The following is a 16,230-nucleotide window of genomic DNA, read 5'->3' as shown; positions in this document are numbered from 1 at the left end:
ATCAATCACACTCCACAGCGAGCTGAGTCCACGGGTTCCGTCCATACAAACAACAATCCTCGAGAGAGTTTTGTTTCATTATATTTTGATTTGATTTTTTAGCATGGAAATGGGCATCCCGAATACCAGCCACTTTTTCGTGAATGATAGTGAATCAACACATATCGTGAGAATAACCCACCTAGCATGGAAGATGCTGACAACCCCTAGTCACTATATGAACGATTCAGGCATACAAAACAGAATATTATTTGAAGGTTTAGAGTTTGGCACATGCAAATTTACTTGGAACAGCAGGTAAATACCACATATAGGTAGGTATGGTGGACTCATATGTAACAACTTTGGGTTTAAGGGTGTTTGGATGCACAACTAGTATTTCTACTTGGTGCGGAAGGTTTGGCTAGTATGAGGTGGAAGCAAGCACCACATGTTGGAGGATACATAACAATATAACTTCTATACAAATATACCCAAGCATAACTCAATACGTTGTCTTCCTTGACCAACTTCAACTAATTTTCTCAAGATTGAAAATAATTAACGGGCATTCACAATCATAGAAGATTTCCTAGATAGTATATTCATATGTGAAATATCTCTTCCTTCAATATTCCTTCATGAATTGTTCAAGTGACCAATGTGGTGTTTGGTAACTTTCAATAAATTTTACCACCTATACTTCTTATACGTCAAGTCATTACTCCCCATGGGATAAGCATATAAAACATATATAATTTCAGATTTGTGATATTCAATTCATTCAACCATTTACTCACACGATATAAGTGAAGCACGTGAGTAAATGACGAAACTACTCCAAAACGTATAAGTGAAGATCAATGAGTAGTCAAACAATTAAGCAGCTATGTGAGGACTTTCTTTCTCTCTCTATTAATAAATATTCTTTAGATCTAACTATTTTATTTAAACAGCAAGCAAAAGAAAAATAGAACTCCAAGAATAGGACACATCATGTGAACAAATAAAAATTTAGGCTCAACATAGGCTAACCGATAGTTGACGAAGAGAGGTGGGATGCGTAGCATCCCCAAGCTGAGATGCTTGAGAGTGATTGAAATATTTACTTGGTGTGCCTTTGGCATCCCCAAGATTGAGCTTTTGTATCTTTTTTAGTCCTCTCGTATCCCGGTTTCACCTATTCTCAAAAACTACGTCCACACAGAACTTGAAATGAACTCGTAAGATAGGTTAGTGCACATAATAATAAATCAACTCTTTATGTACTGCAAAGACAAGTTTCACAATAATTTTCAATCTTTAGGTACTGTATACTACCATTTCCACAATTTATATCTACCAACATAGGCTATGGAAACTATAGGATAAGTAGATAACAAAACTATGACAGCAATCTGTCCAAACAGAACATTATGTAGAAATTTATGAAAACAGTGTAATTCTGTAACTGAAAAAATATGCAAGTTTAGAAAATTCTATAAAATTCATATGAAAACCCTATGTAAAAATTTCAGAAACTTTCCACGTTCTAGTAAAATATGAAAATTCAAACACTACAACACAATTTTCTGTTTTTACACAGCACCAATCAAAGCATGCAATGCAAGAATCCTAATGCAATTCTTGGAACTTTTTATTGAAAAACAAGATTATAATTAACACCTAATAGAGAAAAACAAAATAAAATGATGATCCAAGAAAAAGTCATATTATGTGAAGAATAAAAATTTAGCTCCAAGTAAGATATACCGATAATGTTGAAGACAAAAGAGGGGATGCCTTCCGGGGCATCCCCAAGCTTAGGCGCTTTAGTCTTCCTTAGATATTACCTTGGGAGACTTACCCAAGCTTAGGTTCTTGCCACTCCTTATTCTCCTTATATCGGGATCTCACCCAAAACTTGAAAACTTCAATTACACAAAACTTAACGGAACTTCGTGAGATGGGTTAGTATGATAAATAAATGATCATTCACTTAGGTACTATCAAGACAAGATTCATAATTTTTCCCACATGATACCTAATGTATTCTACTATTACCATAATTTATACCACTTAATATAAGCTATGGGAACACTAAAACAAGCAAACTATGCATGCAAAACAGAATCTGTCAAAAACAAAACAGTTTGTGAAGATCTGTAGTGTAACCATACTTCGCTGTCTCTAAAAATTCTGAAAAATCAGGACAATCCAGCCAATTTGTATATCAATCATGTGTAAACAATTCAGATCAAAATCACATTCCAGTGAATTTAAAAAATTCCTGGACCGAGAACAAATGTTTATCCTGATATACAAGCATAGAAAATTTATCACTTTCCACATAAGCAAACTTCTTCTCATTCATAATAGTGGGAGCAAACTAAACAAAATAACTATCATGAGGTACTTGATTGAAATAACCACTTTGAATATTAAAATCATGATAACAAGTTTCATGGTTACTATCACTCTTTATAGCATACATGTCATCACAATAATCATCATAGATAGGAGACATGCCATCATCATAATAGTTTTTATCATCAAAACTTGGGGGAGTAAAAATATCATATTCATCAAACATAGCACCCCCAAGCTTGTGGCTTTGCATATCTTAGCATCATGAATATTCAGAGAATTCATACTAGAATATTTCTATCATGCTCATCATTCAAGGAATTCTCATCAAGTATTTTCATAATTTCTTCCTCTAGCAATTGAGCATAATTTTCCATATCCTTATTTTCATGAAATACATTATAAAGACGATACAAATGATGCAACCTAAACTCCATTTTTGTAGTTTTCTTTTATAAAACCAAACTAGTGAAAAACAAGAAACTAAAAGATTGAATTGCAAGATCTAAAGATATACCTTCAAGACTCGTGTTGGGCCTCCGAGCGCAGAGTTTTGTAGGACAATAGCAAGTTTCCCTGTAGTGGATGACCTAAGGTTTATCAATCCGTGGGAGGCGTAGGATGAAGATGGTCTCTTTCAAGCAACCCTGCAATCAAATAACAAAGAGTCTCTTGTGTCCCAACAGACCCAATACAATGGTAAATTGTATATGTGCACTCTCTCGGCGAAGAGATGATGATACAAGTGTAATATGGATGGTAGATATAGGTTTTTGTAATATGAAAATATAAAAACATCGAGGAAACAAATAGTAAACAACGAGAAAAACGTTTTATAAATGCTTGGAAACAAGGCCTAGGGTCCATACTTTCACTAGTGCAAGTTCTCTCAACAATACTAACATAGTTGAATCATATATCAATCCCTCACGTGCAACAAAGAGTTCACTCCAAAGTCACAAAGAGCAAAGAACAAACGAAGAAATTATTATACGGTACAAAACCACCTCAAAGTTATCTTTTCTGATCAGTCTTATGAGCTATTCATGTAAGTGTCACGAACAACCCTAGAGTTCGTACTAAAATAACACCATAAGATACACATCAACCAAAACCCTAATGTCACCTAGATACTCCAATGTCACCACAAGTATCCATGGGCATGATTATACGATATGCATCACTTAATTTCAGATTCATCATGTTCAATCCCACGAAGAACTTCAAAGAGTACCCCAAAGTTTCTACCAGAAAGTCAAGATGAAAACATGTTCCAACCCCTATGCATAGATTCCCAAGGTCACGAAACCCACAAGTTGATCACCAAAACATACACCAAGTGGATCAATACAACATCCTATTGTCACCACAGATATCCCATCGCAAGACATACATAAAGTGTTTTCAAATCCTTAAAGACTCAATCCGATAAGAAAACTCCAAAGGGAAAGCTCAATACATCAATGGAAGATAGAGAGGGGAAAACTCCATATGATTCATTTATATTAATAAAACTCGCGATACATCAAGATCGTGCCATCTCAAAAACACGAGAGAGATAGAGATCAAACACATAGCTACTAGTACATACCCTCAGCCTCGAGGGTGAACTACTCCCGCCTCGTCATGGAGACCGCCGAGATGATGAAGGTGGCCTTTGATGATAGTTTCCCCCTCCGAGAGGGTGCCGGAACGGGCTCCCGATTATTTTTCGTGGCTCTAGAGGCTTGCGGCGGCGAAACTCCCGAGCTAGGTTTCTTTCTGGGGTTTTTGGTATTTATAGGAATTTTTGGCGTCGGTCTCACGCCAGGAAGGTTCCCGAGGAAGTCACAAGCTAGGGGCGCGACCTAGGGAGGTGGGGGCTGATACCTCCATTTTGCATCATGCTTTCATGTTGATATTTATCGCTTTTTGGGTTGTTATTTCACTTCACGGTACAATACTTATGCCTTTTCTATCTTATTTTGCCAGGTTTACTTGAAGAGCGAGAATGCCGGCAGCTGAAATTGTGGCCTGAAATTGGAGCAAGTTTGAGATACCTATTCTGCGCAACTCCAAACGCCGTAAAAATCAACGAGGATTTTTTTCGGGAATTATAAAAAATACTGGGCCGAAGAAGTGCGAGAGGGGCGCCAGCAGGTGGCCACAAGCCTGCTGGCCGCGCCTAGGGGGCTTGTGGGCACCCAGCTGGTCCTCTCGCCCCCTCTTCTGCTATATGAAGGGTTTCGTCCGGAAAAAAAATCAAGACGAGGCTTTTTCGAGGATTCGCCGCCGCCACGAGGCGGAACTTGAGCAGAACCAATCTAGAGCTCCGGTAGGACGATCCTGCCGGGGAACTTCCCCCCCACCCCCCGGAGGGGGAAATCGTTGCCATCGTCATCACCAACACTCCTTTCATCGGAGGGGACTCATCACCATCAACATCTTCATCAGCACCATCTCATCTCCAAACCCTAGTTCATCTCTTGTAACCAATCTCCGTCTCGCGACTCCGATTGGTACTTGTAAGGTTGCTAGTAGTGTTAATTACTCTTTGTAGTTGATGCTAGTTGGATTACTTGGTGGAAGAGTTTATGTTCAGATCCTTAATGCTACTCATTACCTCTCTGGTCATGAATATGATTATGCTTTGTGAGTAGTTACTTTTGTTCCTGAGTACATGGGATAAGTCATGCTAGCCCCGGTTCCAGAGTCTCATTAGCCCCGGTTCTGGAACCGAGACTAAAGCCCAAAACGTGTAGTCCCGGTTCGCTTACCAACCGGGACAGAAGGGTCTCCATGTGGCCGCTGCGGGGAGCCTGGGCAGGAGGACCTTTAGTCCCGGTTGGCCGCACCAACCGGGACCAAAGGGCATCCATGCGTCAGCATCTGGCGGGAGCTCGGTTTTTTTAAGGGGGGGGTGGGACGTTTTGGAATGTTAATTTAGGGGTTTCATATTGTGTTAGCTAGCTAATAGAGAGAAGTGCCCTCTCTTTCTCTATGCTTGGTCGATGCTAGCTACTATACATATAGAGAGAACTCGACGCTAGCTAATAAGAAAATGAAGAAAACCATTAATTACACAAGATCGTCATGCTGAACATATATAGAGAGAAGTGACATCTCTTTCTCCGTGCTTGGTCGAACAACAAGTTTTCGTATATCTATTCGACGCTACTACATATATACAATATAACATCTTTTACAATCCCTAACATCATCTACCTAAGATCCAATCACAAACCCACATGGTATTCTCCATCTTTAGGTATGACGTGGTCAAGAAAGAATCCCACCAATTCCTCTTGAATTTCTCGTATGCGATCATATGGTAGGAGCTCATCCCGCATCTGCGAGATCTAATTTAAAGTAGGGGGTGAATACATGCATATATATGAATAAAACTCAACACAATTGATGGTAATATATAAAAGAAAATTGTGAATATTATTTACGTACTTCAAATTGTTTGTCAGAGAAGCCCCGCTCAGAGGTCGAGTGGCGAATGAACTCGCATACGTAGTATGCACATAAAACAGTCCGTCGTTGCCGACGAGGTGAAGGAGGAGGCAAATTGTTCTGACGCGCCGGAATAGGCGAAGGAGGAGGCGGAGTGCCCTGACACGTTGGATGAGCCGGAGAAGGAGGTGGAGTGCCTAGATCACTCGCAGGAGGAGCTGGAGGAGGAGGAGGTGGAGTGCCCAAACTCGCCATAAGTGGAGGCGGAGGCGTCCATTTTGGAAGCTTGATGTACTCCTTCTGCCATACACATGTACTCCTCAGAGCACGAACCAACTGATTCTCCCCGTCACTTGTAAGGTGGTCAAGCTCGAGCTCCTCAAATCCTCCATTACTTGATCCACCATCACAACAACAGAGCCATGTTGAATCGGAAGGGAGTGAAAAGTTCCGTTGGGTTTAGGAGGTGCAACAGAGCCGACAACCGCCTTGAAAGTGAGGTTCCGGCATTTCGTCATAAGCTCGCAATGTTGAGCCTCCATGATAGTATCCACGGGGTAGCTAGGAGCCGTGAAGTCAGGCTGAACGGGCTCCGTGGAAGCCATGTTGCTTCTCCGCTGAGATGGCGGGGTACCTTCCGGGGTAGCTTCGTGCCGCTGAGATGGTTTGCCGGCAGCTCGCTGGCTCTCAAGTTCCTATAGCTTTTGTAGTCTTGCTTGGATCTTCTGCATGTTGGTCAGCTCCTCTTTCCTCTTTCTCTCCCGGCTTCTGTAACCTCCTGCGTCGGGAAACCCAACCTTCCACGGAACGGAGCCTGGTGTGCCTCGTGTTCGTCCAGGGTGCTGAGCATTCTCTAGGGTCTTAGTCAACTCGTCCTTCTCTCTGTCGGGAACGAACGTCGCTTCCTGCGCTGCGGTGATATACTTCTGAAGCTTCTTGATGGGTATTACAACTTTCTCATCCGTCCAACGACACTTCCCTGTTTCAGGGTCCATAGTTCCCCCAACTCCAAAGAACCAAGTCCTTGAACGGTCTGCCAATTCAATGTCTGTGGTTCGACCCCTTTAGCAATCAGGTCATTCTCAGCTTTGTCCCAAAACGGCCGGGCTTGGAGGTAGCCACCTCACCCCATGTGATGGTGATGCTCCTTGTTTGTAGCATTGTTCTTGTTTGTCTCTGACATTTTCTTACTCTTGTCCGATGTCTTATAGACCACAAATGCGGGACAGTGATCTCTTATCTTCTCAAATCGCCCGATGAATTCTGGAGTCTTCCCTTTGTCGACAAAAATTGATTTCAACTCCTTCTTCCACCTCCTGAATAGATCTGCCATCTTCTTAAGAGCACACGCCTTGACCAGTGGCTCTATAACTAGCTTATTCGGATCCTCCTGTGGCGGTAGGGTGAAATTTGCCTTCAGCACGGCCCAAAGATCATCTTTCTGTCTATCGGTGACATAATCACCTTAGGCTTATTCCATTGGTTGATGCTGATCGAGATGTTGTCCCTAACAATAGCTCCTCACTGAGAAGAAAATGCGTCCTTGGTCCGCTTGGGTTGAGTCGGTAGGCCATCGTCCGCGAGTGTTGTGGTCGTGAACCTTTCATCCTTGCGCAACCTTCTCTTTGGACCTCGTCTCGTTAACCTTGGCTCGATCCGGAGGGCTATAAAAGAAGAAAGGAGATTTAAAATATGTACATACCAAAGCAATTAATGCATCAATTAGTTAGTGAGCACATGCTTAATTAATATATATACCTCGCCGGACTTTGCAACAGCTCCCTCCTCCGTTCAGTCACCGGAGCTGTCATCATGGTCTCCTTCTTCCTCCGGCATTCGGTGACTGGAGCCATCATGATCATGTCTTTCCTCCTTCATTGTTCGATCACCCAAGTCGTCATCCTCTCCTTCTAGACCATCTCTGTCGTTGAGATACGAGAATACATCACGTCCGGCGAGGATTATCTCCCCAACAACTGTTCTTTTTCAGAGTCTCTTTGATCCATAGTTTCTATAAATATTTCATCTCCTTGTATGAATAATGGAATTACACAAACTTATATTATTTAAACATGCAGAAAACATTTTCTTTGGCTCCCATTAATATTGGCCAAAAAAGTTGCATCACTATACGATTTATGTTTTGTGCATGAATGAATCGGAACTTGACAATGCATTCTCATGACTTACAAGATATAGCTTGAGAGTGCTTTCAAGGGAAGGGAAGCAAGAAATAAAATGTGTAATCATAAATAAACTAGGTCATTTTCAACAGCAAGATCATCATGTATATATAATATCACCAATACATCAAATAATCGATTTAATTAATGCATCATCGAATAATCCACTTAATATTATCGAATATATAATCTCGAATACATCACTAATACATCTCTCGAATACACTAATACATCTCTCGAATACACTAATACATCAACCAACAAAGATCAGCCGCTGTACTCATGCGCGGGCGATGGACACCCAAAGAGCAGGAACCATCACCGGATCATATCTCGGGTGAGATCCTTGAAGAACCTGCCAAGTATTGGAGAACCTGGCGTCCAACGCCTCCATGTAGCGACGGGCATGCTCGTCCTCCTCCCTAACATGGCGTCGTACCTCCTCCTCGGAGGCCGATAGCCTCGGGACCGAAAGTGGCCGACGTGACCGCCACCAAAGAAGCTCCGGGTCGACGATGGGAGCCCGGTTCCTCACCAAGCTGCGCGCCCCGGAAGGTAGCTCTTCGAGTGCCAGCCCGACGGAGCCCAGTCACGGACATGCTGGCACCTCTCAAGCACGTGGTCGCCACCGAGTCGACGTTGAGGATGCGGGAGAGGCATCGTCGACGTCGAGAATCAATTCTACAACTATTTAAATTCCTTCTATTTAATAAACATTCTCAAGTATTTAATATGGTCCAATACACAATAATTTTTTTGATACAGACTATATTGATAAAATCTTATGCGACCACATCCGTCATCTTCACAGATATATCACTAGTAGAAAAAGGGCCTTTGGCCTGGACCCTTTAGTCCCGGCCTGCCTCTGGACCGGGACTAAAGGCCCGGCCACATCACCCCAAATCGCACGAGGCTTTGGTCCCGGCCCGTAAGGAGCCTTTAGTCCCGGTTTGTGTCTCGAACCGGGACTAAAGGGTTTGGAGGATTTAGTCCCGGTTCGTGTCTTGGACCTTTAGTCCCGGTTTGTGTCTCGAACCGGGACTAAAGGGTTTGGAGGATTTAGTCCCGGTTGGTGTCTTGAACCGGGACTAAAGGGTAGACCTTTAGTCCCGGTTCGTGACACGAACCGGGATTAAAGGTGTTCAGATTTTTTTTCTGTTTTTAAATTCTTGTTTGTAGTTTCTGTTTTAAATTGCTTATATCTTTTAGGATATTTGATGTTTTTGATTGATTCTTTTTTGCATTAGATTCAAAATTTTGTCTAGTTTCTGTTTGTGCCATTAGTTTTCAAATTTGAATGGTTTAAATTTGAATTTGTTTAAATTTGCTTCAAACCCAGTTTTTGAATAACTTGAGTTTACAAATAGTTTTAAATTTAATTCTTTTTGCTCCCACTCATGTGTTAGATTGTTGTCACAGTAAGATTTATTTGGTTATTTGTAGAATAATTTAAATTAGGATTTTAATTAAAGAAATATTGTTTTGCTTATATAGTTGTTTTAGTCATTTAGTTGTTGTTTTTTTATTATTTTTAGTTAGTTCTTTCTGTAGATTTTAACATGTTGTAGTATGGTGCATATTTAATGCACAAAAAAACTACAATTCAATTAATTAAAAAAAATGCCTTTGTAGCAGATGGGTTTTCGTCTGAAACCTTGATACTTTGAGTTCTGTAGAAAAAAAACAAAAATGATAAAATCTTCAAAAAATAAACAAAAATGATAAAATCTTCAAAAAATAAAATCCTTTGAGATGTTGTTAGGTTTTAGTGTCTAGTCGGTATATAAATTTTGAGATATGAATTTTGACCGTTTTTGCAAAAAAAAAGGAAAAAAAATAAACGGCCATAACTTTTGCATACGACGTCCAAAAAAAAATTAATATATCAAAAAAAACTAGAAAACATTGGTACTCGATTTCACCCGGGCTTGCCCGGTGAAGTTTTCTCACATGCTCAAAATTCCAAATGGAAAAAAAGTTATTTCAAAAAGAAGTTTTTTCCAAAAAAAAATAAAAATTTATTTAAAAATATTAGTTTTTTTCATTGAAATTCACTATTATTGTTACTTATTAAGTTTATTTTAATAATTGTTTGTAATTCAAAAAATTAAATCATGTGACATGACATCAAGACCCAAGTTGTTTAGGATTGATAGCTTACTATTGTCAGGAAAACAACAAGTGCACACTTGGCAACTAGGGGCGATAGAACCAGAAAGTTAAGCGTGCTCGGGATGAAGTAGTGAAAGGATGGGTGATCGGCCGGGAAGTTAGACGATTTGAAATGAGTGATCTACGCTAGAGCATTTAGTCCCAACCGGGACTAAAGCCCCTTACGGACCAGGACTAAAGGCCCTGTCTCCATTAGTGTATAAATTGGCCATTGTGTTTTATAAAAAATATTATTACTATTTGTGTGTCATGTTTAAAAAAGCAGAAAAAGGTAAATGTGCAAAAAACCTAGGTATATATACTGTATATTATGTGTTGTATAAGGAAAAAGAAACTGATACGAAACAAGTGTTGGAAGAAGAAGGTACCGTTCTAGGACCGGGGTTTGTTTTTGGGTAACCACTTCGGAGTAAGGATCAAACTTTATATATTCTCAGGTTGAAATTCGACAAATTACTCACACATGTATTTAGTGCTTTATATATGGTTTGCACTCTTTTGAGATTCAGAATTTCCATGTGTTACTAATTCATCAAGAGGAAACAGCCAAATAATTATTTTCTGTTGGTTGTTTTGATAACAGGATAAGTCTTGCCTCCGGGAGTGATGGCCGAAGACTCACCAGGCATTGGGAACCCGAAGAGGTTAATAGACTGATTGCTGGTGTTGAAAAATATGGACAATCAAAATGGCACAAGATAACGAGAGAATATTTTCCAGACCCAGATCAAACTCAAAGGGCTCGAACTCGAGGGGATCTGAAGGTAAAGTAGTTTGGTGATACATTCTGAGATGTTTGGTCAGCTTGGGACCTGCAAGATATTTGACATGCACTGAATGAATTACTAATGATGGGTACCAACTTAACTATTTGTTGTCTCTCACACCTTCTGTTTCTCCATCTTCTATTTGTCTAATTGACACCCTCTAATTATTTGTCCTAGGTCTCGTACTAACACCAATCTTCGTATATTTTCACAATAAGTGGAGGAACTTATGGAAACTGATACGTTCATTTTACATCATGTTTTTATGTTGATATTTGTCGCTTTTTGAACTGTTATTTCACTTCACGGTACAATACTTATGCCTTTTCTCTCTTATTTTGCAAGGTTTACATGAAGAGGGAGAATGCCGACAGCTAGAATTATTGCCTGAAAAAGGAGCAAGTTTGAGATGCCTATTCTGCGCAACTCCAAAAGCCGTGAAAATCAACGTAGAATTTTTTGGAAATATATAAAAAATACTGTGCGGAAGAAGTACCAGAGGGGCGCCACCTGGAGGCCACAAGCCTGCCAGGCCCGGCCTACCCCCTGGCCGAGCCTGGGGGGCTTGTGGGCCCCCTGTTGCCCCTCCGGCGCTCATCTTCTGCTAGATGAAGGGTTTCTTCTGGAAAAAAAAATCAAAAGTGAGCTTTTCGGAGACTAGTATATTCACAATTTTCTTTTATATATTACCATCAATTGTGTTGAGTTTTATTCATATATATGCATGTATTGACCCCCTACTTTAAATTAGATCTCGCAGATGCGGAATGAGCTCCTACCATATGATCGCATACGAGCAATTCAAGAGGAATTGGTGGGATTCTTTCTTGACCAAGTCATACCTAAAGATGGAGAATGCCATGTGGGTTTGTGATTGGATCTTAGGTACATGATGTTAGGGATTGTAAAAGTTGTTATATTGTATATATGTAGTAGCGTCGGATAGATATACAAAAACTTGTTGTTCGACCAAGCACGGAGAAAGAGATGTCACTTCTCTCTATATATGTTCAGCATGACGATCTTGTGTAATTAATGGTTTCCTTCATTTTCTTATTAGCTAGCGTCGAGTTCTCTCTATATGTATAGTAGCTAGCGTCGACCAAGCACGGAGAAAGAGAGGACACTTCTCTTTATTAGCTAGCTAACACAATATGAAACCCCTAAATTAACATTCCAAAACGTTCCAACCCCCCTTAAAAAAACCCAGCTCCCGCCAGATGCTGACGCATGGATGCCATTTGGTCCCGATTGGTGCGGCCAACCGGGACTAAAGGTCCTCCTGCCTAGGCTCCCCGCAGCAGCCACATGGAGACCCTTCTATCCCGGTTGGTATGCGAATCGGGACTACAGGTTTTGGGCTTTAGTCTCGGTTCCAGAACCGGGACTAATGAGGCTCTAAACCGGGACAAATGGGTCATTCTCTACTAGTGATTGCTATAGGGATTCATATACAGTGTCATCTATAGTATTTTCGCTACAGTGCTTGTTCTGATGTGTCCATCCTTCATCCAACGGCTGACTTTCCGTCAGTTACGGCGTGAGTCACTGGATCCCTTTCCACAACTTGTATTTTGAGCCTCTACAACCAGTAGTTTCAATTATCCAAGTGTCATTCTACAATAAGTTTTAGTTTAGCAATTTCCTAGAATATTTAGAGGATTTCAAAATTTATGTTTTTTCCTGTATCAAAGTCTTCTGCATTTGTAAAACTTGTATGGTTCCTAACTAGGTGTACCCCCCAAAAAACTGACCCAACCGTACCGTGACGACACGTATTCCACACGGTAAAAATAAGGAATCGTTTCTCACCCGCGCGCCGGCCGAACCGACGCGCCGGTCACACCCTCGCACGCGTGGTCTCATGCAACATTTTTCCCATCCACGTGCTTCGCTGGTCAGTGGATGCAACATTTTTCGTCTAAATATGTTGCAACCAACGTCATATTTGTTGCAAGCGTTTTTTTACTATTTTTTGTCCGAGTAAAAAAATGCATATACGTTTGGTTGCAACTGCAGTTCGTCGTATTTTTCGTTACAATCGATATTTTTTACTTTTGCTACAACCGTGTTAATTTTTTGCTACAACCGGCATCATGTTTTGCTGCAACCGTTCACTAAAAAAGTTACATACGCGTCACGTAAATATTTGCTACAACCGCATTTGCTACCACGCACCATCATCTTCTTTTTTGCTACAATACGTAGCTATTTTTTTTGTTATAAATTTTGTTTTTTATTGCAACCGTTGAAAATATTGTTGCATCACATCAAAATTTTGCTACATAGGAAAAAATGTTGCATGCAAATTTAACGATACGGAGGATGCGGGGTTGATGCATCGTGCGGCTGGCGCGCGGCCGGCCAAAAGTTTGGGCCGGCGCTCGGGGCCAGATCAGTCCCCAAAGGAAAAAACAATTCTCGAAACACTTTGCCAGAATGTAGACTCGACCCAAAGCGGAATAGAACACTTTGCCAGAACTGTAGAAGCCACCGCCCACCGCAACCCATCTACTTCTCCGGCAGGGCAGGACACCGCCGAGGCGGAAGCGGAAGCGGCCAGGCGCGCCGACCGCACAAGCGCCAGGCTATGCCTTCCTCCCCCGCCCCATCCCCCGTCGTCGTCATCAGCGACACCGAAAGCGGCGGCGACGGCGACGGCGATGCCGTCTCCGACGCGCTCTCGGGGCCCGCCGCCGAGCGCATCGCGTCCACCCTGATCACCCAGGCCGCGGTCGACGCCCTCTGCGAGAAATACGGCGTGCCGGGTGAGTTCACCCGGCGCCCCGCCGGGGAGCTGCGCGCGTGCAGCGTGCCGCCTCCGGGGGCCGTCTGCGTGTACGCCCACGCGCTGGAGGCCGGAGTGCGGTTCCCGCTGCACGCGTTTTTGCGGAAGGCGCTCACCCACTTCCGCCTCGCGCCGGGCCAGCTCACGCCCAACGGGTGGCTCGTCCTCGTCGGATTCGTCGTGCTCTGCCACGAGGCCGGCGTGCGGCCGTCGATGACGCTGTTCCGGCACTTCTTCTCCCTGTCGACATGGAAGAACGGGAGCGGCTGGTACTTTTTCCGCAGCAGGGGAAGGGGAGCCGGCCCAACGCTCTTCACTGGCCTTAGCTGTTCCAAATATGAGAGCGAGTGGAAAGGCGGGTTCTTCTTCCTGACGTCGCCGGAGCAATGGCCGTGCCCCGTGAGTTGGGGCGAGCCGCCGTCAAAGAGATCCGTCCCAGATCCGGTGCTAACGAGCCAGCAGAAGCAGTCGGCGGATAAGCTGCTAGAGGCACACGGCGTCCCGCTTGGTCTCCGGGCTTACCTCCGCAACGCAAATCTTGCTGCGGTCTTCTCCTCCAACCCCGCCGGCACATCATCGCCACCACAACCTCGTTCGCCGGCCAAAGGTAGGAGTTTCTAACACCCCCCCCCCCCCCCCCGGTTCAATAAGCACATGCTCACGCGAAAGGTATTTTACTGTTGTTGATTGTGTGCTAGGGGTGGATCCACCCGTCCGCGACATGACTGACAATATGCCAGTGGAGAAGACGGCGGCGCCGGCGGCAGGGACGGAGGAGGTGAAAAGCGAGGTGCACGGCGACACGCTTCCGTTGTCCGGAAACAAAAGGAAACGGGAGGAGGCCAGTGCAAAGGACGGGCTTGGCAGCGCCGCCCCTGTGTCTGACCCGCGGTCACCGCACTCGGCCGTGCCCGACACACACGACGGCGACACAGCCGACTGGAAGGTCGCACGGAAGGTGCTAGAGTCCATCGTCACGCAGTCGAGGGTGGACAAGCTCGCGGCGTCGAAGCCCTCCGACGTCGTCGCGTCGAGCTACGTGGCAATGCTCCAGGTATTCTTGCAAAGCAAATCGTTCGTCCGAAGGTGTATTTCCGGACCGGACCCGAATCACATTGTTTGTGTGTGCACTCTGGCGGCAACAATGGCATGCGCAGGCCGCGAACTACGCGTCCTTCACCTCCGGCTACGCGCTGGACCTGGAGGAGAAGCTGGTGGCGCGGGAGCGCGACAATATGGCGCTGTGGGAGCAGCTGGACAAGGAGAAGGCGGCAAGGCAGGCCGCGGAGGCGGAGCTGGAGGCGGTGAAGCGGGCGACTGAGGCAGAGCTGGAGAGCGCTAAGACGGCGGCCGTGCAGCAGTTCATTGGGTCTGAGGAGCACAAGCGGCGGCTCGCGCAGCATGCGCTGGCGGGGTACGAGCGCGGCGCCGAGGAGATGAAGGGCGTAGTGCTCCGGCACTACCCGCGCCTCGACGCCGCCAAGCTGGTCATGCCGCTTAAGTAGCACATTCTGACTAGCTGATGTACGAACTTGGAGCCGGTTTTGCTGATCTTTTGTACAGGGGAAAACATCTCCGGAGAACTGCTGAGCCATGATCTAGACATAACAAGCCTATCTATCCTAATTTGTTGTTGGTGGAAGGTATGCTCATGGTCAAAACTGATTGGTAAATGTTTCCAGCCGTCTATCTAGATACTACTTTTACAATGCATAGCATCAAATTTTATTATCATAGTGACCCTATTTATTGATATGCAGGACACACATCACATTATTTCATACTTCCTCAGTCCCAAAATAAGTGTCTCCAGCTTAGTATAATTTTGTATTAGAGTTCGTACAAAGTTGACACATTTATTTTAAGACGTCTCAAAATAAGTGTCTCCAGCTTAGTATAATGTTGTACTAGAGTTCGTATAAAGTTGAGACATTTATTTTAGGACGCAGAGAGTATAATACAATATCATATCGTTATACTCAATCGTCTCTTTGTTGATTTAATAATGTACCAATTCAACAAAAATATCTTGTGGGCATGCTTGATACTACCTGCTCCATTCCTAAGTATAAGTATTTTTTAAAGATTGGAATAAAACTACATATAAAAAAAGTAAACCTATAATTTAAAGTATGTCTATACATCCGTATGCTAGTAAAAAACTTTTAACAAAACTTATATTTAAAACCAAAAGGAGTAGTACTTATGATACCTTGTTGTGACCAACCTAAAGCTCACTAGAGAGGTTGATAGCTGGAATAATTTAACCTAAGTGGTACCACTATTCCATTGTCTTTATAATGAAAGTGTAAAAATTGAACTACTCCTTTCGTTCCATAATAGAAAAATGTTTTGATAGTATTATGATGAAACGGTGGAAATACCATACTCGTTTGCCAAAGCGCATTGGCTAATTTGCACGATGAATAGCAAAATGATTGACCAACTTTTGCTCATTTTGACTCTTGAAGGATCGTGTCCCGCCTTTCCCACAACAGTCTTGGTCAAACGGGCCGTGCTTTCTAGGCAGGCACAAAAGCACAGCGGCACTGCA

At 43.2% G+C, this 16,230-nt stretch overlaps 1 protein-coding gene across 1 annotated transcript; it reads left to right on the top strand.

Moving 5' to 3' along the window:
- The first annotated feature begins 13,347 nt into the window (after positions 1–13,347).
- Positions 13,348–15,363, top strand: LOC123410107. The gene is made up of 3 exons (XM_045102995.1): positions 13,348–14,283; positions 14,375–14,730; positions 14,834–15,363. Exons 1-3 carry the CDS (start codon positions 13,479–13,481, stop codon positions 15,179–15,181), a joined length of 1,509 nt encoding a protein of 502 aa, XP_044958930.1. The 5' UTR covers positions 13,348–13,478; the 3' UTR covers positions 15,182–15,363.
- Positions 15,364–16,230: the final 867 nt, after the last annotated feature.

Source organism: Hordeum vulgare, chromosome 7H (genome assembly GCF_904849725.1).
Source record: "Hordeum vulgare subsp. vulgare chromosome 7H, MorexV3_pseudomolecules_assembly, whole genome shotgun sequence".
Classification (NCBI taxonomy): domain Eukaryota; kingdom Viridiplantae; phylum Streptophyta; class Magnoliopsida; order Poales; family Poaceae; genus Hordeum; species Hordeum vulgare.
Note: the sequence above shows the minus strand (reverse complement) of the source record. Positions and strands in the feature narration are given on the sequence as shown.

Bases quoted from the DNA above. Each gene is read 5' to 3' on its own strand.
- LOC123410107 (XM_045102995.1), top strand. From the start codon at position 13,479: ATGCCTTCCTCCCCCGCCCCATCCCCCGTCGTCGTCATCAGCGACACC. The intron at 14,284-14,374 runs GTAGGAGTTTCT...ATTGTGTGCTAG, and splicing joins ACCTCGTTCGCCGGCCAAAG to GGGTGGATCCACCCGTCCGC. The intron at 14,731-14,833 runs GTATTCTTGCAA...TGGCATGCGCAG, and splicing joins GCTACGTGGCAATGCTCCAG to GCCGCGAACTACGCGTCCTT.